This window comes from Rhodotorula paludigena, assembly GCF_050403205.1.
Source record: "Rhodotorula paludigena JCM10292 DNA, Rt_paludigena_JCM10292v1_ctg1, whole genome shotgun sequence".
Taxonomy (NCBI): domain Eukaryota; kingdom Fungi; phylum Basidiomycota; class Microbotryomycetes; order Sporidiobolales; family Sporidiobolaceae; genus Rhodotorula; species Rhodotorula paludigena.
This window is the reverse complement of record NW_027481457.1, coordinates 308,848-331,987: the sequence shown is the minus strand read 5'-3', so window position 1 is coordinate 331,987 and position 23,140 is coordinate 308,848. Positions and strand designations below refer to the sequence as shown.

The following is a 23,140-nucleotide window of genomic DNA, read 5'->3' as shown; positions in this document are numbered from 1 at the left end:
GCTGTGCTCGTCTCCCTCGACCTCATCAGTTCATCCTCGATCGCGTCTCTCGCTCGCGACACACACGCGCCGGTAGGATCGTACAGCGCTCAGCGCACCGCGTCAACTCGGCACACCTGCACGCGCGCGCGTCGCCCAGAATGGCGACGCCTTCCGCAGCGGCAGTGTCCGCTTCATCCGCGGCTCCCCCTCGAGTCGCCTTTCTCGGACCACTGGGCACCTACTCGCACCAGGTGAGCATTCCTGAAAGGTCATAGTCAGCTGTGAGACTGGACTGACGAGGGACCCACACCTCAAACAGGCAACTACCGACTTCTTTGGCCCGTGCGAGCTGGTTCCGCGGACTCGGATAGCCGGTCAGCTCCTCTCTCGCGTCTTTGCTCCTGCTCCTGCTCACATCTTCGGCCCTGTAGACGTCTTCACCGCCGTGTCTACTTCCGCCGCTGCCTTTGGCGTCGTGCCAATCGAGAACTCGTCGTTCGGACCAGTCGCAGAAACGATGGAGCAGCTGCGAACAACGCAGCTCTCGCTGCGAGGCATGACGGCACTGCGGATTGGGCATGCGCTCCTGGCGAACAAGAAGGCGGATCTCAACCAGATGAAGCGGGTGTACAGTCACGAACAGGTGCGTTTGCGACGTTGGCTGCAGTCAGACCCGCAATCTAAGGCGACTGCTGATGCTGAAGTTGCGCGGGCGTTACAGGGACTCGGGCAGTGTCGCGAGTATCTCGGGCGGCGATATCCGGGCATCGAGATCATCCCCGTCAACTCGACCGCACAGGCAGCGCAAGAGGCGGTCAACGACTTGCAAAGCCTGGCCGTCTGCTCTCTGAAGTGCGCCGAGGTGTATGACCTTCTTGCAGTTGACACGGATATTCAGGACGCCGGCGCAAGTGCGTACACCTCCTTGCTACGCTTGCCGCGCTTTCCCGCTCACCTCGTGTTTCGCTTCTGCAGCCAATACCACTCGCTTCATTGTTCTCGCTCCTTCCGATGTTGCTCTCCCTTCTCGATATCCTGCATCACAGCGAGCAGATCCCTCTGCAACTTCCGAGCCATAGATTCGAATCTGCATCTTTCGCATCTTGCAACGCATCTTTCCAATTCTTGACGAATGTGTTTTGTGCGCAAGTGTCCTGAGCATTTGAGACGTAGTTGCAAAGCCTTAGAGCACTCAATGTGTGCCCAGTACGCGATGCGACAATTCGAACGAGCACCGCCTCCGCCGGACTCTCGCTTCGCCTTCTCCCTGGCTTCCGCTCCGGCGGGCTGGCAGGAATGCAGCCCGTCGCTTCCACTTCTCGCGCGTCCTCAGCAGCCCCTGGCTTCCGCTCCTCGCGCGCGCGCCCTCCTCCGCGCGCCTCTGCCGAGCTCGCCGCGACCAAGGCGAGAGCGAGCCTGCGCGTGCCCGCCGGCTACGCATTTGAGGACTCGGACTTCCCGACGGACGACTACGAGCCGCGGCAGGGGCAGGTCAAGCGTAGGAAGGCGCGGAAGGAGGGTGACAAGGAGGGGAGGGAGAAGAAGCGGAGGAAGAAGGACGGAGGGGAGAAGAAGGGCGCGCCCGACAAAGCTGGAGACAAGGCGCTGAGGAAGAAGGAGCGCCGGGAGAAGCGCCGGAGGGACCGCAAGGGGAAGGGGCGCGCCGAAGATGCGGCGGGTGCCGACGACGACGACGAGAACGACGCCAAGGTGCAGAAGCGCGTGCGCATCGCCGCCCCTGCGAGCGAGACGTCGGTCTACGTCCCGAGCTCTGACGACGAAGACGCCGCGGACGACGCTGCCGAGCTGAGACGCCTCCGCGCCAGTCTCGACGGCGACGACGACTCGCTCGGGCTCGACAGCGTGCTGCTCGACCTCGCCGACCCGCTGCGCCTGCCCGCCGACGGCCACGTGCGCGGCAAGCGGTTCTGGCAGGGCCTCGAGCGCGGCGTCTATCGCTCGGCGCTGCACGACGTTGCGCACGACCGCACGCATCTCGGTCGCGCGCTCGTCGAGTGGGAGACTCTGCGACGACGTCGTGAAGCCGAGGAGCTTGAGTTCGCTGCGGGCACACGCACGGGCTTGGACGATGCGGATGGCGAGGAGGTAGCTGCCAGCTCGCCCTCGGCGACTCCGCGCCCTCTCGCTCGGCGCGGACCCGGACGGCCTCGCTCGTCTACCTACCAAGTTGACCCTCACAACTCACTGCTTCCGATCTCGCTCAGCCGCCATTCGACAGACGACGATGCTGCGCAGCGGCGTTTCGACGAGGACGGTCGCGAGATCATCCCGCTTCCCTCGTCGGTCGCACTCGCCAAGATGGCCCGCTGGCCGTCCTCGCACCCCAGCGACGCCGCCGAGTGCCCATCTTCCGCCTCATCCGTCCTCGACGAAGCCCTCCTCGCATCCTACGAGGAAGCGCAGCGCCAGGCCCGCGTTGTCCCTCCCCTCCCTCGTCAGCGCGTCAAGCCACGCAGCGCGTACTCCGCCGGTGGACCGTTTGCACCTGCATCGCCCGCCGCATCCGACTCTTCCGGCTCGGGCTCCGACAGCGACAGCCTCGCCGAGGCGGACGAGCCGCTCGACGAGCTCCCGCCCGCCATCGCGGCCATCCCGCCGCTCTTGTCGTCCATCGTCACGCGTCTGGTCGACTTTGTGCCGAAGGAGCCGCTGCCGACGTACGACCTGTGGTCGGCGGCGAAGCGGGACGAGGAGGCGCGCAAGGATGACAAGGCGCGCGGCATTGAGCGCGGGAATGCTGCGCCGGGGTGGGAAGAGGTGCTCGCGTGTGCGAGAGAGACCGGTGTTCCAGAGCAGTGCGTCCATCGCTCGTTCCCGGGGCGGATCCGCTCGTCATGCTGACATCGCTCGCGTTACAGCATCCTCGCCAAGCTTGAGCAGCAGCTTGTCGCCCTCTTCGGCCCGTCAAACAAGCCTCGTGCGCCCATTCTCGCTGTCTTTGCGGTGTCGTGCAGCTCATGCGAACGGACTCGTGCCGCGCCAGCCGTCGAGCTCCCGCTGCCAGGCAATCCGACCTTGATCGACCGCTCCCGGCCGTCGCGCAAGCTCCGCGCGGTTTCGTCGCCAGCCCCAGCTCCGTCGGACTCAGCAGCAGGTGTCAAGCGGCAACGGAAGGAGCGGAGCGACAAGGGCAAGAGACGGGCGCCGTACCGTCCGCGGCAGAAGAAGTCGGAGCGGAAGCAGCAGTCTTCTGGATTGCCGGAGAGGAGCGCAAGTGCAGACGACGACGACGAAGATGAGGCATAGCATGCAATCCTGCACGTATACATCTGATCTTGCGCATTGGTGTGCGAGTCAGTGTGGGAGACGGGTCCCACGGGATCCCGCGGCCGGGATCGCCGTCGCGGGCGGGGAGTCAGTCCATCCCTTGCTATCTCGCCGCTCCTCCCCTTCCAGCCTGGCTCCTGCATGGACAGGATGTCGCGAGCAGACGCTTCCACGCTGCAGACCACGCTGCCAGCGCCCGCTCCCGCCGCGCACACTGCCTCTTCGTATCGCCCGTCTCTCATCTCGTCTCCGTCAGCAAACACGACCATGTCCTTTGATGGGGCGTCGCAGGGCTCACAGCGTCCGTTGGACCCGTTGGAGATCGACGACAGCCCGATTGACGTCGGTGAGGCTGGTGCAAGGGAGCTTGCTCCGGCTGATCGAGGGAGGGGAGCTTGGGAGTTTGTCGTCGCTGCATGGCTTCTCGAGTGCGTGGCAGACTGTCGAGGGATCTGTTCACGCCTGACTGACAAGTCGCTGCACGGCAGGACATTCTTGTTCGGCTACTCATACGCGTTCGCTACGCTCCTCGTCTACTTCCAGAGCCACGAGCCATGGTCGCAGGAGAGTGTCGGCGCACTTTCAGCTATAGGCACCACCCAACTGGCCTTGATGTTTATGCTCCCGTCGGTCCTGGCCGCTCTCTTCACGTCTCTGCGCGTACTCACGCTCGCGCCTGCGCACAGTACTGTCATCGTCACCTGCTACCGTCGCTACCCCGAATGGGTCAAGCCTGCGACCTGGACCGGCGTTGTACTTGCCTCGGCGTCGATGTTGATCGCTAGCTGGGCAAACAAGGCGCGCCACCCTCTCCCGCCTTTCCTCGCCTCCGCCACGGCTGACTGAGGACTGCCACTTGATACAGGCATGGCAGCTCATCCTGCTCCAGGGAGTCCTGCAGGGCACGGGAAACGCTCTGCTTTTTTCGCCGGTCTGGATCTACCTCAGCGAGTGGTGGGTTGTGCGGCGAGGTCTGGCTTTTGGCATCGTGCTGAGCGGTGCGTTGTTCTTTCGAATCGAGAAAATCTTCACAGCTGACCCCTGCGCTTCTTTCTACTGATCCCAGGCATTGGCTTTGGCGGGTTTGCGTTCCCCTTCATTCTGAACGCCCTGCTTGAGAAAGTTGGCTTCGCTTGGATGTGCCGCGTCATGGCCCTCATCCTTGCCGCCGTCCTCTCGATCGCCAACTTCCTCATGAAGCCTCGTATTCCGCGACCCAAGCCTGCACTGGGGCAACGCGGTCCTTGGATCGCCATCGACTTGAAGTTCCTCTACGATCCGATCTTCCTTTGGATGGTGCGCGCGCCGTCCCACAATCACTTTGCACTCATTTGACCTTATTTCTGCTGCAGTCCCTCGCAACCATCCTCGCCAGTCTCAGCTATCTCCCGGTCGTATTGTTCCTGCCCGTCTACGCCTCGTCCTTCACCACGTCGACAACGCAGCAGAACCTCGTCCTCGCCATCTTCAACCTGCTTGCCGCAGTTGGCACCGCCCTGTGGGGCCGTGTCACGGACGTCTCGTACTCGCTTACCGTCGTCGGCTGCGGCTTCCTTGGCGCTCTTGTCAGCTTGACGGCGTGGGGACTTGCCGACACGCTCGCAAAGGTGTACGGCTTCGGCGTGCTCTTTGCGCTGACGGCCCAGATGGTCCCGCGCGTTCTGCTTCACCCAATCGATGACGCAGCAGACTGATACATGTGCGTACAGAGCCTGGGGCGGGGCAGCGCGCGACGTCGCGAAGCAGAACCCGAACGTCTCGACCATGGCGTTCTGCCTCTTCTCGGTGGTCCGTGGAATCGGCTCCATCATCATGCCCATCGTTTCCGAGGCGCTATACAACCCGGACGAGCTGTACGACGGGTGCGTACTTGCGTTCTCTGCCGACACTGCTCGGACGGTCTGACCTTCTCACCTTTGTTCGCAGCGACGGTTGGGGCGCGCGCGGCTTCCACAAGATGATCATTTTCGGTGCGTGCTCTCCATAATCGTCATGCTGTGCAATTTGCGCTGACCGCTTTTGTCAACTTGCTCGGCCTTGCTGGCAGTCGGCGTTACTGCAGCGTTGTCTGGCCTCGCAGGCCTCGGTCTCGGCTGGACTCGTGCGCGCAAGCAGGCGTAGCTCTGACTGCGGTTGGCATGAAAGACTGCGCAGGTTCGTTGCAGCGGCTATCGGCGCGAGAGAACGGACGAGGAGAGGACCCGACGGCGGATCCGAGACAGCTGGCGATCCCCGAAGCCCTTGAACACGTGGCGGCTGGCGTGTTGGGCCGCCTCGAGCCGCCTGGCGATGTTCGCGAGGCGAGTCAGCGTGAGAGAAAGCGCAGAATATGTCCTGGCAGCAAGGGTGCGGGGCCGGTGCATCGACCGTTGCTGCAACTGCGAAGGGAACGGTCGAGCGGAGGAAGGGCATCGGGAGGTGCGGACGTGGAAGGCGAGCATGTGCGCAAAGCGCATGCTTACGCTGGTGTTCATCGGAGTCAAGCTTAGGAAAGCGGGCGGAGGTTCGGATGGCGTGAGAGCGCCGCGTAGTCATCGGCAAGATCGCGTGCCAGCTCTTGTCAGCGAGCTGAGGCAGCGAGCGGCGAGCTCTGGCTCCTCCCTTCGCTCCTCCAGTCCCTCTCGCAGTTGCACAGGAAACAGCACAGCGCCGCAGTAGCAGCAAGCACCGCCTGCGTGAGGACCTCGAACGTTGTTGGCAACCGGACCACCTGGCGTTACCCCGCAAACGTGCGACTCGCTTCGACCGCCTTCGCGCTCCAGTCATGGCCGCTGCTCTCCCTCTTGCCCCTCGCCGGACTCCCACTCCTGCCCGCGACGACGCCCTCGCCTTCCTCTCAGGCAAGCCCTGTGCGTTTCCTGCTCCCTCGCGCCCTGTATGCGTCTCCAACCCCCACTGACCCGTGTCGCCTCGTCCCCGATCCTCCCGCCGCCTCTCCGTCCGCCCTCCCTCTCGTCTGTGCAGACCTGACGACGATCCGCGAGTTCATGCCTGCGTACGCCTTTACTCCGATGGACGTCGCGCACTCGGCGGCGCGCGTTCCGCTCGCCAGCGCGTCCGCTTCGTCTTCGTCGTCCTCGGCATCGACTTCGGCGATCAAGGCGCCGTGGTCGACCGCCCGCCGCAGCTCGTTCGCGTCGGCGTACTCGTCGTCGGGCAGTTCGACAGAGTGCGAGTGCGAGTCCGGGTCCTCCGAGGACGAGGACGAGCTCGCAACTCCGCCCGTCTCGCCGGATCTCCTCCCCGCCGACGCGCACGTGTCCAAGGCCGACCTCAAGGGCAAGGGCCGCGAGACGGCGCCCTTCTCGCTCACCCAGCTCGCCGTCGAGCTCGACGACCTCGCCGACGACGAAGCCGGCCCGCTCGCCTGGCACCCGATTCCCGTCACCGTCGCTCCCGCCCCTTCGCCCTCGGTTGCCGCCGCCGCGACCCCGACGCCGGCCGCTCCCCTCGCGCCCCGCGCAGCGTTCCAGCACCAGCACCCCGCCGCGCCCGATCCGCACGGCGAGGCGACTCCGCGCCCGCCGCCGCAGCCCTCGCCGCCTTCGCAGCCCGTGCCCGAAGAAGCCGCCCGCGGCCGCTCGCGCTGGCCCCGCATCCTCTGGCGCAGCGAGCTCGACCTCGAGTCGCTTCACGTCCTCAAGGACTACCACGAGCGCGCCGTCGGCGGCCCGCTCCCGATCGTCAAGCGCGGCATGGCGCCTCGCGAAGTTGCTCGCTGGAGCCGCCAGCTCGAGAACGCCGGCCTCTGAGCGACATTCGACTCGACGGCGCTCCTCTGTTCGACACCACTCTCGTTCTTCACGATGGACACTATCCGCACTTGACGACCCGACTCGGGCTTCTGTAGCAGTACCTCACCCATCTATTTTCGCCTTTCTCTCGTCTCCTGCGGGCCAACCCGTCGTTCATAACCACAACAATCAAAGTAGCAGTACCCCGCACTCCGTTGTTAACCTCTGTGTAGATTCCCCTCCCCTCGCATCCATCGTCAAAACGGAATCCTCCTGGGCTGTCCGGCAGCTTCTCCCCTTGCAAACAATGATCCAGACTCTCGCTTATCCCCTTGTCGCGAGACGCACGCTCGAAGAGATTCGGAAGTCGTGAGTCTCCTCGGCTTGCGGAAGAACGTGCGCGCAGCGTCCCGCCTCCCCTGGAATGCCACGTCAACGTATCTCGAAGCGACTGACACGGCAAGCACGTTCCAGTAACTACGCCATGCGCATCTCGACGTCGTCGCCCTGCTGCTGCGCCTGCGACTCTGCCGGCTGCATTGCCGCCTCCTTGGGCGGGTTGAGCCGCAGCAGCGCGCGCCGGCACTCCTCGACCTGCACGACCGTCTCGCCGAGGACCTTGCCGAGCGCGACGTCGCGCATGACGGTCTCGTTGAGCCTGGGCTGGAGCGCGACGAGCGCGACTGCGAGCGGCTTTGCGCGCGCAAAGTCGACCTTCTCGAGCCGCGCGAGGACGCCCTCCTGCTTGGCGCTCCCTTCCTCGGCCGCGGCAAACGCCTCAAAGATGCTCTGCTGCTCGCCCGCGAGGCGCCCGATCGCGCTGTTGCCGCTCGCGACGAGCGCCGAGCCGCTCGCGCCCTTGCCCGCGGACCCGCCGCCCGCGGCAAGCGCGGCGTCGACGGCGAGTTTTGCGATGCGCCCGAGGTTGCGCACGGCGAGCGCGGCGAAGAATCCGAGACCGTTCGTCGCGCCTGCATCGGCGGGGCCCTCGCCCGCCGCGAACGTGTGATACCGCTCGTGCCGCAGCAGGTACGGCGCAGGCTCGGCAGCTGCGGATGCGGAGGAGGACGAGTGGCTGCTGAAAGAGTCGAGGTGGGTGCGGACGTGCAGGGAGAGATCGCCGAGAACGAGAGCGGGATCGGTCGAGATGCTGGGCATGTAGGCGCACTTGTCCCACTTACAGGAGGACGGGGACGGCGTAGAGGCGAGATGGGTGTCGTAGACATGGTGGTATGTCGCTGCGGGCGAGTCGTAGCCGGAGGGAGCAGGGCAGTCGGCCCACAGACAGCGGTTCACGTCCGCAACTTCTGCGCGGGTCAAACATCAGCTTTATCAGATACGCGAGACAGACTCAACACGCACCTGGTCGCTGCTTGAGCTTCATGCCGCGAATGACAAACTTCTTCTCGGCGCCTTCGTGGACCATCGGCAGCGCGTCGGGGATCGCCTGCTGGCTCATCTTGATGACGTCCGAAGCCGACAGCATCGGCGGTACGCCCGCCGCCATGCGCGGCGCGAACTGGGCCTGGTACGTCGTCCACAGCGAGACTTGCGGGATGTCGGCTGCCGGGTCTGCTTCGTATACGAGTCGCATCCTGCATTCGCAAGCACCTCGAGTCAGCGGAAGAGACAACGTGACAAGTTGTCGACTGGGCGTACCATGTGAGCGCGCGAGCCGGCTCGGGCATCTGGACAATCTGCTTGAGCTCGTCGCGCGTGAGCAGGTTGCCATCGCCAGCTGCCTGCGCAACCGCCTTGCGCGGGTGGCGGTTGGCCTGTGCGATCGCGGCAGGCGACGCGTTGAGGTCGATTGTGATCTCCTCGACGCGCGAGCCGGCGTGGAACTTGCTGCAGAGGAGGCGCAGGATGCCGAGGAGCTCGGGGCGCGAGCCGAGGAAGACGGCGTTCGAGGGAAGGAGGGTGTGCTGGTAGACGAACTCGAGGACGGCGAGGCTCAGCTCGGTGTCGGCGATGGGGAGGAGCTCGATGGCCGTCTGGATCGGGTGCGGGTGCGGCTTGGGGAGGGGCTCGACTGCCTCGTATGTGAGGAGCGCAAAGACCGAGTCGGACTTTTCGTTCATCGCGAGTGCAGTCAAACAGCGGAAGCCGGCCAGGATGAGGGCGCGGTCTTTGGTGCGCGTGAGCGAGACGAGGAGAGGGAAGAGGCGGACGGCAGGCGAGTCGAGCGGTTCGGGTTTCGGAGGTGGCTGGTTCTCGTCGGCCGTCTCCTCCTCCTGCGTCCGAATGGCGTGCCCAGGAAGCGCGAGCGGGATGTGCTCGGCGATGCACTCGAGGACATCGAGGAGGTAGAGGCGGACCTCGGTCGTCTCCTCCACGTCGAGCGAGCCTGACTCGCCCTCGTCGAGGACGGCGCAGATGGCCTTGAGGAGCTTCTTGCTTGCAAGCAGCGGCTCCTTGCTGCGCGACTCGGGCGCGACGTTGCGGAGGATGAGGGCAGCCTCTCCCGCTCGCCGCCTGAGCACATCGCGCGAGTCTTCGCCGACGACGGACGAGAGCGCCGGCGTCCCCTGCGCGCGGTCCGCCCGTCTCCGCTCGATGTAGTCGGCGATGAGGGCGAGGCAGCCATCGAGCAGGCCAGGGAAGTCGACGAGACGAACGAGATCGGGGTCGACCGACGTGACCTGGACGAGGCGGTCGAGGCCAAAGTCGATTTCGGCGGGGATGCCCGAGCGGATGGAGAGGATTAGGCGGTTTGAAGGGCCCGGGTCGAGGAAGTGGGCTGCGCGGAAGCGAGAGAGACGAGGGAGCGTGAGCAGAGCAACGCGACGACGCAGCGGGAGGGACGCACGCCCGCCAAAGACGCGGCTCCAGAGCTGCCGAGCCTGCGCACGGGCACTGGGACGCGCCACTGCAGCGCCTGCCTGTCCGCGCGGTGCTGCTGGCTTGGCGACGCCCGGCTGCGAGTAGGCGCGACTCGAAGCCCCGGGGCGGCCCTGCGCGTATGGGATCATGGCGAGGGTGGGTTCAAGAAGCGCTTGTTCAGCCCTGGCTGCACTCGCTCGAGCTCTCGAGCGATGTGAGCGCGTGTCGAAAGGCCAACCCTGGACCCTGGCGACGCAGGTTGACCTCTGCCCTTGTCCGCCAACCGCTGCGTCTGCTTGCTGGGCTCTCAGGACTCGCTGAGCTTTCTACTGGAGCTATCGACATGGCCGGGTCCCGCTACGCCTACGTCAAGGGCTTCGAGCTCGCAGATCCGCTCCTGCCCTCGACTTTCTTCGTCATCCGCATCGACGGCAAGGGCTTCCATGGCTTCTCCAAGCTCCACGACTTTGACAAGCCAAACGACGTGCGCGCCCTGACCCTCATGAACGAGGCCGCGAAGCGCGTCGTCGGCGGAAGGGAGCTCAACGGCGAATGTGTCGTCGCATTCGGCGAGAGCGACGAGTACAGGTGCGTCGGGCCCTTTGTCGACTCCTTGAAGTCGTACTGATGGCAGCGCCACGTCGACAGCTTTGTCTTCAAGCGGACATGCAAGCTGCACGGCCGAAGATCCAGGTTCGCACGCGTCTGTATCGCATTGCAATTAAATACCGTGTACTGATGCCCGAGTGCACACGCAGCAAACTCGTGACCCTCGTCGTGTCCGTCTTCACCGCCGCCTACATCGCCTTGTGGCCGCAATACTTCCCGAACTCGCCTCTCAGCCTCGACCATTTGCCGGTCTTTGACGGGCGGTGCGCTGTCGCCGACTTGCCCACTTGCTCGACGCTGACGTTCATCTTGCATGACAGTGTGGTGCAGTACACGAGCGAGCAGGAGATTCAGGACTACCTGCGATGGCGTCAAGTCGACAGTGCGGTGCTCCGTTTCCGTCCAAGTGTCCCGTGGTCCTGACCGAGGAAGCTGTTTGCCCACAGCGCACATCAATAATCTGTACAACACGACATTCTGGGCCTTGGTGCTGCAAGGCGGCCGGACAGAGCAGCAAGCGGAGCAGGAGCTGAGTGTTCGTCCCCGATCTCGCTCCCCTTCTCTCAGCTGGAAACTCACACAGCATGCTCGCAGGGAACAATCTCAAGCCAGAAGCAAGAGCTGCTCTTCTCGCAGTACGGCATCAACTACAACATGTTGGATCCCATGTTCCGCAAGGGCAGCATCGTCATCTGGGAGGAAGAGCCCGTCAAGGCGGGACATTCGGCGGAATCGGTGCGCTCGCTCTGCTGCGCCAGTTTTGCAAAGGACTGACCCGTCGTCGCTTTTGCAGCCTGGCGCCGCTTTGCCACAAGCTCACCCGTCCGCCGATGCGCCTACAGCATCTGTCGAATCCTCAGCCGCAGCAAGCGCGCAGCCCCCAGCAGGCGACGCACCCCCCACCTCTGTCAAGATGCGGCAACGGAAAAAGCCGCTCAAGCCAAAGCGTCGACTAGTCGTGGTGCACGAGGACCTGATCAGCGATGCGTGGTGGAGCGAGGGGCGAGGCAAGGGATTGCTGGACGGGTAGAGCGCGCAACGAGGCTGATCGTCTCTCAAGCGCACGCACGCAAATTTCGATGATCGAGATAGCCGCTGGAAAGAGAACCAGTTGCGGGAGACGCTGCGAATGGCTACAGTACAACGGAGGAACGGCATGGACGAGACAACCCGCAAGATCTAGGACCACGACACGAAACACGAGACCGCAGAGGGGTGGCAAGACGTCTACTTGTTGGCCTTCTTGCGGCCACTGCTCTTGCGGTCGCGCTTGGCGATGCGCTTGAGCGCGCGCACCTCCTTCTTCATGCGCGAGTCGACAATCTTGTACTTGCCCTTGACGCCCTTGGGCCTGCCCTGGATACCGCGGTTGGCGCCGCGCGCGACGACGAGCTTCTTCTCGGGCTTCTTGGTCTTGCCCGCGCCGCCCGTCTTTGCGAGAATCTTGGCGATGCTCGACGCCTTCTCCTTCTCGGTCAGGCCGTTCTCCTCGTCGTCGTTGATGCCCTGCGCCTTGGCGCGCGCCTTCTCGATGCGCCGCACCTTGCGCATCTGCTTGCGCGCCTTGGCCTCGGCGACCTTCTTGATCGGGCGCGCGTTGAGCGCGCGCATCTTGTCCCGGATCGCCTGCACCGCGTCCTTCGTGACCGGGATGTTGTGCCGGAAGTGCCGCTGCTCGTCGTCGAGGAACCAGGTCGGGAGGCCGTCGCCGCCGACAATGTCGGTGTGGCGGTTGAAGCCCTCGTCGACGAGCTGCGTCTTGGTCCGCTCGCGGTTGACGAGCTGCTGCGCGAGCGTCATCGCCTCGGCCGTCGTGAGACCGACCTCTGCGGAGGGTTGGACTGTGGTCAGTTAACCGACGGGTGAGTTGGGCGGAAAGGGCACGCACTGGCTATCCGCTCCGCCTTGGCAATCTCCTCCTGCTCCTGCGCATCAATGTCTGCCTCGTCCTCCATGTCCTCGTCCTCCTCGAACGTCTCACGTGCGCCCGTGAAGTCGTCGTCGCTCTCCTCGTCCTCCTCTTCTTCCTCGTCATCGCTCGCCTCCTCGAGCTCGTCCCAAACGGTCCGCACGCCCTCCTCGTCGTCGTCGACCATCTCCTCGTCCTCGTCCGACGCCGCGTCCTCGTCGTCCGTCCCGCTGCCGCCGAGAAGCGCCTCGAGCCCACCGCCGGGCAAGCCCTTGAACGCAGGCTGGTCGAACCACATCGCCGCCTGCCGGCTCTTGGCGTCGGTCGAGAGGACCTTGTTTGCCTTGAGCTTGGTCAACAGGCCGGCCGACTCGGCGGGCTCGGGCGCGGTCGCGGCGACGCGTGCGCGCTTCTTCGACGGTGCTGCCGCGACCGCGGCGGGCTTCTTCGCCTCGGCTTCGTCCTCGCTGTCGGACGAGTCGTCGTCGCTCGACGGCTGGGGTGCCGGGTCAAAGTCCTCCTCCGACTCGGAAGAGTCGGCGCCCGACGCGCCCTCGTCGTCCGAGTCCTTGATGCCGCGGAACTCGCCGCCCTCCTCTATGGCGCGCTTGCGCCGCTGCTCCTTGACCTTGTGCTTGTGGTCGCGCTCGAGCTTGGTCTGCTGGTACGACTCGTACAGCAGGTCGAGCGACTCCTCGAGCCGCCGCGTGCGCCGCTCGTCGTCCGACACGTCCTCGTCCTCGGCGCCGTCGTCCTGCGCGGCGGCAGCGGGGATCACCTCGCGAGGGCGCATGCGCTGGTTCTTCGCCTTCTGCGGCTGCGCTGCGCCCGCATCCTCCGCGTCGCTCGCCTCGCCCTCGTCGTCGCTCGCGAGGCGACCGCCGCGCACGCCGCGGCGCTCCTTGCCGCCCTCGACCTCGCCGAGGTCAAACATCTCGGACGTCATGCCGTCCTGCTGCTCGAGACCGATGTCCATGGGCGTGACCATGTTGAGCTGCATGCGCTGCACCTCGCGCTGCTTCTTCTCGTTGACGCGGCGGCGCTCGCGGCGCTTCTTCATCGACTCGTCGTGGGCGAGGCGCTCGAGCTGTCGGTGGCGCGATCATGGTCAGTCCAGGTTCTGCAACTGTGTTCGTGTAGTGACGTACCTCCTGCGTAATCTGCTCCTCCTCGTCAAGCGGCTCGATTTCGACGTTCTCCGTAAGCTCCTCCTTCTCGTCGATCTTCACGTCGAGACCAAGCTGTCGAAGAACGCAAGCGTCAGCCATTTGGCATAGTAAAGAACGCAAGCGAGGCGGGCTACGCACGTCCTCCCGGATGGCGGCGCGGTACTTGAGGAGCATCTTGAAGTCCTTCTTGCCGAGGACCTTGAGATCCTCGAGGCACGACTTGATTTCCTCGGTCGTGAGCGGGTTCTTGAGGAGCCTGCAGAAGCGCGGGAGTCAGAACCGGCAATCGAACGGGAGGCACGATTACACACTTCTTGTCCTCGTCCTCGGCGAAGCGCATACGCGTGACCATACCGAGCACACCGATGGGGTCGGCGTGGCGGATCCACTCCATGACGCGGCACTCCTTGTACAGGGTCATGTCGCCGTCGTCGTAACCCTCCCTCTGCTTGCGCTTCTTCTCCGGCGCAAAGACGTTGAGCGACGCGGGCGTCATGACGTCCTTGGTCGAGATGGCCTTGCCCTCGAGCTTGGCGAGCGGGTTCGTCGACGCGGCCTTGCTGCCCTTCTTGAGCGCGGCAGACGCCGGCACCTCGTTGCCCTCCTCGTCGACCTCGACGATCTTCTTCTTGCCGTCCGCCTCGTCCTCGACCGGGCCGTCGACCTCGGAGAAGACGAACTTGGGGTTGAGCAGCTTGGGGTCGATCTTGGCCGGCGCGAGGAAGCCCTGGCAGGTGACGAAGATCTCGGCAGAGACGTTACGCGACGAGGCGGGCTTGGTCGCCTCGACCTTGGTGAAGAGCTGGTTAAAGACCCAGAGAAGCGAGTTGTAGTCCTTGGAGCGGAACACCTTGGTGCAGAAGGTGCCGCCCGGGCGGAGGAACTCGACGGCGAGTTTGAGGGAGGCGAGTACGAGCTCGACCTGCGTGAAGGCGTCCTGCACCCAGGCGGAACCGACGTTGGGAGCACCGTCGTGAAGAACGCTGTTACAGACAAGCGTGTCAACCTTCACATGCGCAAGACCTGAGATCAAACGGGACGCACACGTCGGCCTTCCAGTCCTTCATCTCGGCACGGAGCGCACGACGACAGCTCTCGGTCGTGATGTCCTCGACGAGGGTGATACACCGCGGGATGGGCTTGATGGGGACGAGGTCGACACCGATGATGATGGAGTTCTGCTGGGGCATCTGCTTGGCCGCGACCTGGAGCCAACCACCGGGGGCGGCACACAGGTCGATGACGCAGCGGGCGGACGCGAGGAAGTCATACTTGCGGTTGAGCTGGACGAGTTTGAAGGCGGAACGGGCGCGGTAGCCTTGCTCCCTGTGGTCGTCCAGTTGTCAGCACAGCTCGAGAGAAGCATGATCAAGACAGGGCACTCACTTGGCAAGCTGATACCTGTGCACGGTGCAACAAGAAGCTAGGTCAGCAACGGGGGTGCGTGGAGAGCGGTGTGGAGTGATCGCAAGCAAGCGCACCATTTGTCGAGACGGCCTGCGGAACTCTAGAGGTCAGCGGTCGCTCAGATCCGGGACTGAGCAGGTACATACCCTTTCCCGTTTTCTTCTGGTCCTTTCCCTGCGCGAGAGAAGCGGTAGGTCGGGTGAGCAACGAGCGGGAGATGAGGGGAGGGAGCGGCGAGACGGACCATGTCAGGCGGTTCTCGCGGGTGCTCGGTCGGGTCTAGAGGAGACTTTGAGCCTGCACAAGCTCTGACTGACTCGCCGGGAGCGAGAGTGCGAGCGAGACGAGTGCGCCCAACTCCGCCTCGAGCTCGACCCGGAGCGAACGCTGCACCGCCACCGCCGCCCTTCGCTCCCGTCTCCGTGCTTCGTCTCGCGGATGCAGCACCTTTGCAGGATGCGCTGCAATCGCGCGCACGTGGCCTGGCTTAGCTGGGCCTCCTAGCTTGTTCTGCTCCCTCGCGCTTGTCCTGCTCGCCTGCGCTGACTTCGCTCTCTGGCGCTCACGTCGACCTTCCCACGCTGATCTGCCGCACTTTGAGACTGCGCAGACGTTCTCTGAAGGCTGTAGTTTGCAGCAATCTAGCTCAAGCCCCCAGCTCGCTTGGCTACGTACTGGACTCGTCTCCAATGTCCCCCAGACTCATGCTTCTCGGCGCAGTCGTATTCATGTGAAGATGATGATTGCGCTACACTCGGGACATGGGCACATAGCCGACGAGCAGCCTGCCGCAACGTCGCTGACAACGGCTTCCAAGCCACCGTTGCAGACGGTTACTACTTTCCTGCGCCTTCTCAATACTGGCTATCCTCGCAGCTTCCGCTGCCCCAAACGGCCCACACTGCGCGTGCGGTTTCCTGTCCCCGTCTCGGAAACACGCGTCTTCCATTCCAACGCGGCCGGCAGGACGCAGACTCAGGTCATTGCCTGACGGGCCAACTGCTCGAACTGAGCCGGGCAAGCACATCGCGAAAGACTCGGCCATCGAAGTGTTGACTGTGCCACCAGCTTCATGCCATTCACGGGCGGGAGTAGCGTGTCGGCTCTGTCCAACCAGCAGGTCCGGGGCGGACAAAGGCCCATTAGCTGGCCCAGCCAACACATTTTAAGCGCACACGGAGAAGCCTCGGAGCCATGGATTCAGACAGCCCCACACGCAGCACACACGGCGGAAACAATGCAGTCTCGTCGACTCACCGGACGACACCAAGCCGGGCAAGGACGGGGATAGGCGCGTGAACCCTCGGGCAGACCCATACGCCAGCTGTGCGTCGTCTGCAACTGGACTGAAGCATCTCGCTGCGGTGTGCGGCACATCGGAAGGACGAGGAGAAAGCGCGCGGAAGCCGGAGGAGGGGACGTCGAGAAAGCCGGAGTGCGCGGGAAGCACCGCTCGTCGCTTCGGTAGACTACACCTCCGCTACAGAGCACAGACAGCTCAGCACGCACCGTCCTCAGTGCAGGCAGATCCACCCAGAGCCGTTGCAGAGCGAGCTTCGGGGTTCATCGTCTCATCGCTCGAGCCGGCATCGCACGACCTGTCCGTCGCCTCACACGCAGCCGAGGAGACTCGTACGAGCACCAGCACACCTCGGAGAATTGTCGTTGCTCAGTCAGCCCCGCAACAGCCGCCTGCGAGCCGGTTCGCTCGACCCGCGTCGTCCTCCCCAACTCGCTCGTCTCCGCTCGGCACGACCGGCCCGCCTCCGTCGCGATGGAGGACTCGCAGCTGCCGTCGCCCGCCGGCACGCAGCTTCTCGTGGACATACGCGGCGCAGAGATCGTCTCGAGCCAGTCTGAAGAGTGCGCTTCGTCCCTCTTGTCGCAGTTGCCGCGTCAAGACCCTCATGCGCGGCCCGAGAACCGCTGCTGACCCGCCTCGTTGGTTTCTGCACAGCCCTGAAGTCTATCTGCCGCACCATGAGGAGATGATTTCGCACATCGCAATCGACGTGCGCTCTCCCTTTCCCCCCTCTCAACTATTCCCGAGCACCGTGCTAACTCTTGAGCCGTTTTGTAGATCGGCGGTTCCCTCGCGAAAGTCGTCTACTTCACACGGGCACCCGCACACCCTGTACGGCCAGTCGCCAACGGTCCCGCGTCAACCTCCATGCCCTCGCCTTTCTCCGAGTCTCCCTCTCAGCCCGCCTCTCCCGTCGCATCCACCTCTGCACGCAGCATCTGGGAGCCTCGACGGACACCGTCACCGCCAGAAAAGGCCAAGCCGAATGGCATCCTCGGCCCGAAATCGCTCGCGCAGCAACGACCCGTCTCCCATTCTCCCTCTGCATCCTCCCGCGCCTTTCATTCCCACCTGCGACGACGCTCTTCGACATCGCGCATCCCTTCGGGTGGCCGACTGAACTTTACAAAGTTCGAGACGTCGGATCTGTCGTCGCTCATCACCTACATTGAGACGCTCATCTCGTCGTCGGCGCAAGCGAATCGCGTACCCGTAGACGTTATGAAGCGCAACGTCAAGATCATGGCGACGGGTGGCGGGGCGCACAAGTTCTACGAGGAGCTGCACGACCGGCTCGGGATCGAGGTCCGGCGGGAAGAGGAGATGGAGTGCCTCGTCCTCGGCCTGAGCTTCGTCACCGAGATTCCCAACGAGGTGTTCTGGTATTCGGACGAGCTCATCCAGGCCGTCTCGCACCCGCAAGAGCGCGCGTTGTCCGCCGTCAACCTGCCCTCCACCCCGGGCTCCTCCTCCTCTCCCTTGCCGATCCTCGACATGCCCGTCCACGACCCTCTCCCGGGCCTGAGCAGCTCTCAGTACACCAGCGAGTCGTCCTCTTCTGCCTCGACCCTCGCCCCGCCTTTACCGACAACCGCCAACGACGACCTGCCTCGCCCGTCGCCAAATCCGCCGCAATATTCGATCCGGTTCGATTCGGCGCCCGGGCCCGCGCAGTTCCCGTGCCTGCTCGTCAACATAGGTTCAGGCGTCAGCATCGTCAAGATCGACGACTACGGCAAGTTTGAGCGGATCAGCGGGACGAGCTTGGGGGGAGGGACCCTTTGGGGGTTGCTGAGCTTGTTGACGGGCGCGACCAGCTTCGATGGTGCGTTGGATCTGCTCGCAACCTTGCGGTGCAATGCTTCTCGGCATCGACAGCGTGGAGGCGCCTATCTTCGTACTGACATCCGCTTCTCGTCCGTAGACATGCTGGCACTTGCCGACAAGGGCGACAACTCGTCAGTCGACATGCTCGTCGGTGACATCTACGGGCAAGACTACCAGAAGATCGGCCTGAAGTCGTCCACGATCGCATCGTCGTTCGGCAAGGTGTTCCGCAAGGGTGAAGGGCATGGCGACGGACCTTCTGACGAGGCGGCCGAGGAGCGGCGGAGGAAGAACTTCAAGGCTGAGGACATCAGCCGGAGCTTGCTCTACGCCATCTCGAACAACATTGGGCAAATTGCGTGCGTCTTGCACAGCCTCTTCAGCTTCGGCACCTGCGGGCAGCTCATTGACGTTGGCACGCTCCTCCCGCAGCTACATGAACGCCGAGAAGCATAACCTCGACCGCATCTACTTCGGCGGCGGGTTCATCCGCGGTCCGTTCTCGCTCCTTACCTCCCTCGCAGGCTGTGAGCTCACTCCCATTGCCCGGTAGGTCACGCCGCAACCATCTCGACCCTCTCGTACGCGATCCGCTTCTGGTCCAAGGGGACCAAGCGCGCCCTCTTCCTGCGGCACGAGGGGTACCTCGGCGGGATCGGCGCGTGGCTCAAGAACATCGGTGCCGGGGCTGCGACGCCCGAGGGGGAAAAGGCCGAGGAGGAGGTGCGGAGGGGAAGGTCCTGAGGCAGTGCGGGCGGGATAGACTGTACAGGATCCTCACATAGCCGAGGCAATGTAGCCAGCTATTTCGGCATGGCGGAGTGGACTGGTCAGACAAGCGGAAGATGGAAGCGCTCTTGCTCAGGAGCAACGTCGCAGTTGCACTCAGCGGATCCCTCGTTCTTGAGAAGGATGCGAACGACCCCTACCCGAAATGCCCAGCCGTATGTGAAGGAAGCCGCCGTGCGCTCGCATTGTGTCTAATCCCTGGTGCAGTGCATGCGTGACACGATGAGGGAGACGGAGTGGGAAGGAAGCCCACTCTCTACGACTTTTCCGCTGCTCGAGTGCGCTGGCAAACCCCGTAGCACGACTACTCCACCTCAACGACGTCCCAGTCAGTCACGAGATGCTCGTCCAAGCTCGTGAGACGTTCGATCTCTTCCGAAGACAGCTTGAAGTCGAATACACGGCCGTTGTCCTCGATGCGAGCCCGCTGCGTGGACTTGGGAATGACAATGAAGCCCTGCAGCGGCGCAGGAAGAATGGAGGGCGTGTCAGCAAAGCGGTCCTGGCAAAGCGCGTCTCCGAGACTGGCGACAAGGCGACGACGAGAAGAATGGCAGACGCACTCGGTCGAGGCCGTAGCGAATGAGGATCTGCGCCGGCGACTTCCCGTACTTCTCGGCGAGCTCGACGATCACCGGGTGCTTGAAGCGCATGCCTCGCACGAGCGGTGCCCACGCCTCGAGGACGATCCCCTGCTTCTCGCAGTACTCGACGATGTCGTTGTGGGTCATGAAGGGGTGGAGGTCCTGCGGACTCGGTGTTAATGACCGTAATGTGACAGAGCTTTGCGGTCACGCACAATCTGATTGACGGCGGGGACGTATTTGGGCTTGCGGGCGAGGAGGTTCTCGAGGTGCTTGACGCCAAAGTTGCTGCAGAGCCGCGAAAAGGCAGTCAGTACCCGACTGCCATGAAGCTGGACGAGCTTTGCGCACCTCACGCCGATTGAGCGGACCTTGCCGCTGTCCTTGACGCGGCAGCAGCCCTCCCACATCGCCGCGCGCACGTCGGGCCCGCCGTTCGGGTCGTGGATGAGGTACAGGTCGATGTAGTCGAGGCCGGCCTTCTGCAGGCTCACGTCGACGCACTTCTCGACCCATGCCGGGTCGGTGCGGTTGTGCATGAGCTTCGTCGTGAACTGGATCTCGGATCGCGGCGTGCCCGTGCGTGCGATGAAGTCGTTGATGGCCCGGCCGCAGTCGGCCTCATTTTCGTACCACTCGGCGCCTGTAAGACCTGGATGTCAGCCGTGTGATGGAGCGCTGTTCATACAGGCCAAGTGCACCATCAATGTGCTGTAGGGAGAAGAGACCGCGATGATAGCGGGTCCAGAAGGTCAGCTTGTCTGCTCGCCCTCAACACGATTGTCTGGCAAGAGCGCACCCGGTAGCCCGCCTGCGTGTGAATACTGGTCAGCACAGAGAGTCAGGGGGCGTGTTGTATCAGGGCTGCGCACCTCGAGGGCATATGTCACCGCGTTGTACGTCTCGGCGCCCGGCTCCGTCACGTACACGCCTGATGGCAAGGGTCAGCGCCGTGCCATGCTGTGCGATTCCCATGGACCAAGTGGCTACGCTGTCGCTGGCTGGCGGCGCGAAGGCAGGCAAGCTTGTGATGATGAGACGAAGGACGGACCCAGCCCGAACCGGTAGTAGCCGTTGCCGTCGTTCAACGGCACCTTCGACGTAACGTTGTACTTGTCTTCAGCCATCTCGCGCTGTCACTTAGCCGGCTCGAGATGAGCGTGTACTGGTAGAGGTCGGAGGAGCGGTGCCGAGCGGGGGGGACCGCTTCGAGGAGACGTTGCACCTTGCACCACGACCCATGGTCTACAGCTTCAAGCATGCTTGGAATAGTTCAGCAGAACGAGCCAGCCTTTCGTTTTGCCCCGCTCAACTGGGCAGAGCGGGCTGAGGGGGTTGCGTCCCGGTCAAGACCCGGTATCAGGTTCCCGCATTGAGAGGGCTGCGGGTCACGCGCGGAGCACAATGAGTGTTCCATGCAGTACTGTGACGACGGACGAGCAAGGCGGGAGCTGCGACATCGCGCGGAAGCCGAGGTGGGGTAACGAGCGCAGGAAGTCGCCGGAACGCGTGCAAGGCTGCAGGCGGCGCACCAGTGCTGGATGTGAATGAATACAGGCTCTGCACAACTGAGGCGCTACGAGCGGACGTCGGCGGAGTCGGCGGTCGACATCGTGCATTCCGAGAGTTGGGGCTGAGCTTCAGCACCATTGTCCGACCTCCCAGCCGCAGCGACGGGAGCGCACAAGGTACCGGGATGGTACCTGCCAAGCCCACCTTCACGCTCAGCAACGACTCCGACGGCGAGTCGTCGCAACCGCCTTCGAGGTCCACCTCCCGCGAACGTCCAGCACACCCTCCTCCACCGCTCTCGAGCTCGGCGAGCGTGCGCCGATACTCGCACGAGTCTGGCCTGCATACGCCGCCGTCCAAGCAGCATCTCCTGTGCGATCTCGACGAAGAGGCGGCTCTCGAACACACCGGCGAGACGGAGGCTCTCCTTGGCGGGGCGCATGGAACGCCCAGACGCAGGTTGACCGGCAACTCGTATGGCACCAACTCTACGTCGTTCCTCGCCCTGAACGAGAACGGCGGCGCGCCACTTCACCGTCAGGACTCGGTTCTGCGAGTGCGTGACTCTGCGCGTCGTGCGCTCGATTGCGTCGACATTTGCTGATGTCGCGCACGATCGCAGCTCGTAGGCCTCATCGACGATCGGGCAGGCGAGTACGAGCGCTTCCGCAAGTCGGACGAAGAGCTCAAGCGGATGCCGAAGCGCATTCGCCGGTTCTACGAGGCCCAGAACGAGCAACTCGTGCGTGCATTCGCTCATCCGCTTCCACCGAATCTGCTGAGCCGAGCTGACACGTTGTACGCATTGCAGGACCAATTTGCCGAGGTCGACGAAATCCTCGAAGGGACGAGGGCGAAAGCGGCGACTGGCGAGCTGATTGGCATGCCGCCGCCCTCCACCTCTTCGCGGGATGAAGAGCTGCGAGCGAGCGTGCGGTGGGCCATCGTGCTCAACACGATCATCAACGTGCTCCTCCTTCTCGCCAAAGTCGCGGTCGTCCTTCTCTCGCACTCGATGTCCCTCATCGCCAGTACCGTCGACTCGGCCATGGATTTTGTTTCCACGCTCATCATCTTTGGCACGTCCACCTACATCGAGCACCGGTCGTGGCAGTCACAGTACATTTACCCGACGGGCAAGAACCGGTAAGTTGGCTTTGCTTGTGCCAGTTACCCCCACTCTTCGCCGGTACGTCTCAGTGGGTCTAGCTCACTTTGCTTTGCACAGCATGGAACCGCTCGGCATTCTCGTCTTCGCCGTCTTCATGATCTCGTCCTTCCTCCAAGTCTTCATCGAGTCTGTGCAACGCTTGCTCGACCCCAACCTCGATCAGACGCACATCCCGCCCATCGGTCTCGCAACAATGGTCGCCACCATCATCATCAAGAGCGGCGTTTGGCTCTCATGCCGTGCTATCAAGAGCGCATCGGTCGAGGCGCTACAGCAGGACGCCGAGAACGATGTGAGTCTGTCTCTTGCTCCTCGCTGTCGTCGCTCGTCGCTGACTTGAGCCCGCCCCGCCAGATCGTCTTCAACTTTTTCTCCCTCATCTTCCCCTACGTAGGCCAACTCACTCGCTTCAAGTACCTCGACCCGCTCGGCGGTGCCGTCCTCTCGCTGTACAGTGCGTCTTGCTCCCACCCTCTTCAGCTGCTTTCGTCGCGCTGACGCCGCGCTTCTCCTCCAGTCATCATCGAGTGGGTGTCGACGCTGCTCGACAACGTCCGCAAGCTCACGGGACGCCGCGCTCCGCCACGCGAGCACCAGCGCATCGCCTACCTCCTCACGCGCTTCTCGCCGCTCGTCACGGCGATCCAGCACCTGTCGCTGTACCACGCGGGCGAAGGGCTCGTGTGCGAGGTCGACGTCGTCCTCCCCGCCGAGACGAGCCTCACGGCCGCGCACGACGTGGGCGAGGCGGCGCAGCACTGCATCGAGCAGCTCACGGGCATCGAGCGCGCGTTCGTGCACGTCGACGTGACGCAGAACAACATCTCGGGGCACCTGCCGCGGTGATTGCTCGCGCGCAGCTGTCGTGGCAGCCACTCTACCTGTCGCCTCGTGCGATGCACAGCGCCTCGCTGCCACTCGTGCTCTCGCCTGTGCACTCGCTCCTCTCGCATCTGTCCTGTTGTACTTCTTTGCCATGCAGCTTGCCTTTGTCGTGCAGACCCGGCGGTCGGAGATTCCGCTTCGTAAGAGT

General features: G+C 63.8%; 10 protein-coding genes across 10 annotated transcripts; 7 read left to right on the top strand and 3 right to left on the bottom strand.

Annotated features, from left to right (window-relative positions):
• Nucleotides 1-140: 140 nt before the first annotated feature.
• On the top strand, nucleotides 141-1,061 carry PHA2 (prephenate dehydratase PHA2; the record flags this gene model as incomplete). Its single annotated transcript, XM_076645414.1, has 5 exons — nucleotides 141-233; nucleotides 302-356; nucleotides 414-625; nucleotides 704-893; nucleotides 958-1,061. 5 exons carry the CDS (start codon nucleotides 141-143, stop codon nucleotides 1,059-1,061), a joined length of 654 nt encoding a protein of 217 aa, XP_076508941.1.
• A 217-nt stretch (nucleotides 1,062-1,278) lies between these two features.
• On the top strand, nucleotides 1,279-3,249 carry JCM10292_001992 (uncharacterized protein; the record flags this gene model as incomplete). The annotated part of the gene is made up of 3 exons (XM_076645413.1): nucleotides 1,279-2,798; nucleotides 2,862-2,920; nucleotides 2,987-3,249. 3 exons carry the CDS (start codon nucleotides 1,279-1,281, stop codon nucleotides 3,247-3,249), a joined length of 1,842 nt encoding a protein of 613 aa, XP_076508940.1.
• Nucleotides 3,250-3,420: 171 nt separating this feature from the next.
• Nucleotides 3,421-5,391, top strand: JCM10292_001991 (uncharacterized protein; the record flags this gene model as incomplete). Its single annotated transcript, XM_076645412.1, has 9 exons — nucleotides 3,421-3,698; nucleotides 3,759-3,896; nucleotides 3,957-4,068; nucleotides 4,136-4,268; nucleotides 4,337-4,566; nucleotides 4,623-4,924; nucleotides 4,980-5,132; nucleotides 5,197-5,240; nucleotides 5,318-5,391. 9 exons carry the CDS (start codon nucleotides 3,421-3,423, stop codon nucleotides 5,389-5,391), a joined length of 1,464 nt encoding a protein of 487 aa, XP_076508939.1.
• A 643-nt stretch (nucleotides 5,392-6,034) lies between these two features.
• Nucleotides 6,035-7,022, top strand: JCM10292_001990 (uncharacterized protein; the record flags this gene model as incomplete). The annotated part of the gene is made up of 2 exons (XM_076645411.1): nucleotides 6,035-6,119; nucleotides 6,235-7,022. 2 exons carry the CDS (start codon nucleotides 6,035-6,037, stop codon nucleotides 7,020-7,022), a joined length of 873 nt encoding a protein of 290 aa, XP_076508938.1.
• A 459-nt stretch (nucleotides 7,023-7,481) lies between these two features.
• Nucleotides 7,482-9,976, bottom strand: RSC9 (Rsc9p; the record flags this gene model as incomplete). The annotated part of the gene is made up of 4 exons (XM_076645410.1): nucleotides 7,482-8,311; nucleotides 8,367-8,599; nucleotides 8,664-9,744; nucleotides 9,814-9,976. 4 exons carry the CDS (start codon nucleotides 9,974-9,976, stop codon nucleotides 7,482-7,484), a joined length of 2,307 nt encoding a protein of 768 aa, XP_076508937.1.
• A 194-nt stretch (nucleotides 9,977-10,170) lies between these two features.
• THG1 (tRNA guanylyltransferase) lies at nucleotides 10,171-11,466 on the top strand (the record flags this gene model as incomplete). The annotated part of the gene is made up of 7 exons (XM_076645409.1): nucleotides 10,171-10,415; nucleotides 10,476-10,520; nucleotides 10,586-10,699; nucleotides 10,757-10,818; nucleotides 10,883-10,971; nucleotides 11,031-11,171; nucleotides 11,230-11,466. 7 exons carry the CDS (start codon nucleotides 10,171-10,173, stop codon nucleotides 11,464-11,466), a joined length of 933 nt encoding a protein of 310 aa, XP_076508936.1.
• Nucleotides 11,467-11,663: 197 nt separating this feature from the next.
• SPB1 (27S pre-rRNA (guanosine2922-2'-O)-methyltransferase) lies at nucleotides 11,664-15,168 on the bottom strand (the record flags this gene model as incomplete). Its single annotated transcript, XM_076645408.1, has 10 exons — nucleotides 11,664-12,262; nucleotides 12,325-13,432; nucleotides 13,494-13,586; nucleotides 13,653-13,770; nucleotides 13,826-14,497; nucleotides 14,559-14,840; nucleotides 14,901-14,915; nucleotides 14,996-15,011; nucleotides 15,068-15,095; nucleotides 15,166-15,168. 10 exons carry the CDS (start codon nucleotides 15,166-15,168, stop codon nucleotides 11,664-11,666), a joined length of 2,934 nt encoding a protein of 977 aa, XP_076508935.1.
• A 1,527-nt stretch (nucleotides 15,169-16,695) lies between these two features.
• CAB1 (pantothenate kinase) lies at nucleotides 16,696-18,795 on the top strand (the record flags this gene model as incomplete). Its single annotated transcript, XM_076645407.1, has 6 exons — nucleotides 16,696-16,784; nucleotides 16,879-16,933; nucleotides 17,002-18,049; nucleotides 18,149-18,410; nucleotides 18,484-18,545; nucleotides 18,605-18,795. 6 exons carry the CDS (start codon nucleotides 16,696-16,698, stop codon nucleotides 18,793-18,795), a joined length of 1,707 nt encoding a protein of 568 aa, XP_076508934.1.
• Nucleotides 18,796-19,144: 349 nt separating this feature from the next.
• On the bottom strand, nucleotides 19,145-20,551 carry JCM10292_001985 (aldo/keto reductase; the record flags this gene model as incomplete). The annotated part of the gene is made up of 8 exons (XM_076645406.1): nucleotides 19,145-19,297; nucleotides 19,404-19,586; nucleotides 19,640-19,712; nucleotides 19,776-20,067; nucleotides 20,126-20,135; nucleotides 20,224-20,235; nucleotides 20,297-20,355; nucleotides 20,476-20,551. 8 exons carry the CDS (start codon nucleotides 20,549-20,551, stop codon nucleotides 19,145-19,147), a joined length of 858 nt encoding a protein of 285 aa, XP_076508933.1.
• Nucleotides 20,552-21,120: 569 nt separating this feature from the next.
• Nucleotides 21,121-22,953, top strand: JCM10292_001984 (cation diffusion facilitator family transporter; the record flags this gene model as incomplete). Its single annotated transcript, XM_076645405.1, has 6 exons — nucleotides 21,121-21,492; nucleotides 21,559-21,678; nucleotides 21,748-22,082; nucleotides 22,165-22,399; nucleotides 22,462-22,561; nucleotides 22,625-22,953. 6 exons carry the CDS (start codon nucleotides 21,121-21,123, stop codon nucleotides 22,951-22,953), a joined length of 1,491 nt encoding a protein of 496 aa, XP_076508932.1.
• Nucleotides 22,954-23,140: the final 187 nt, after the last annotated feature.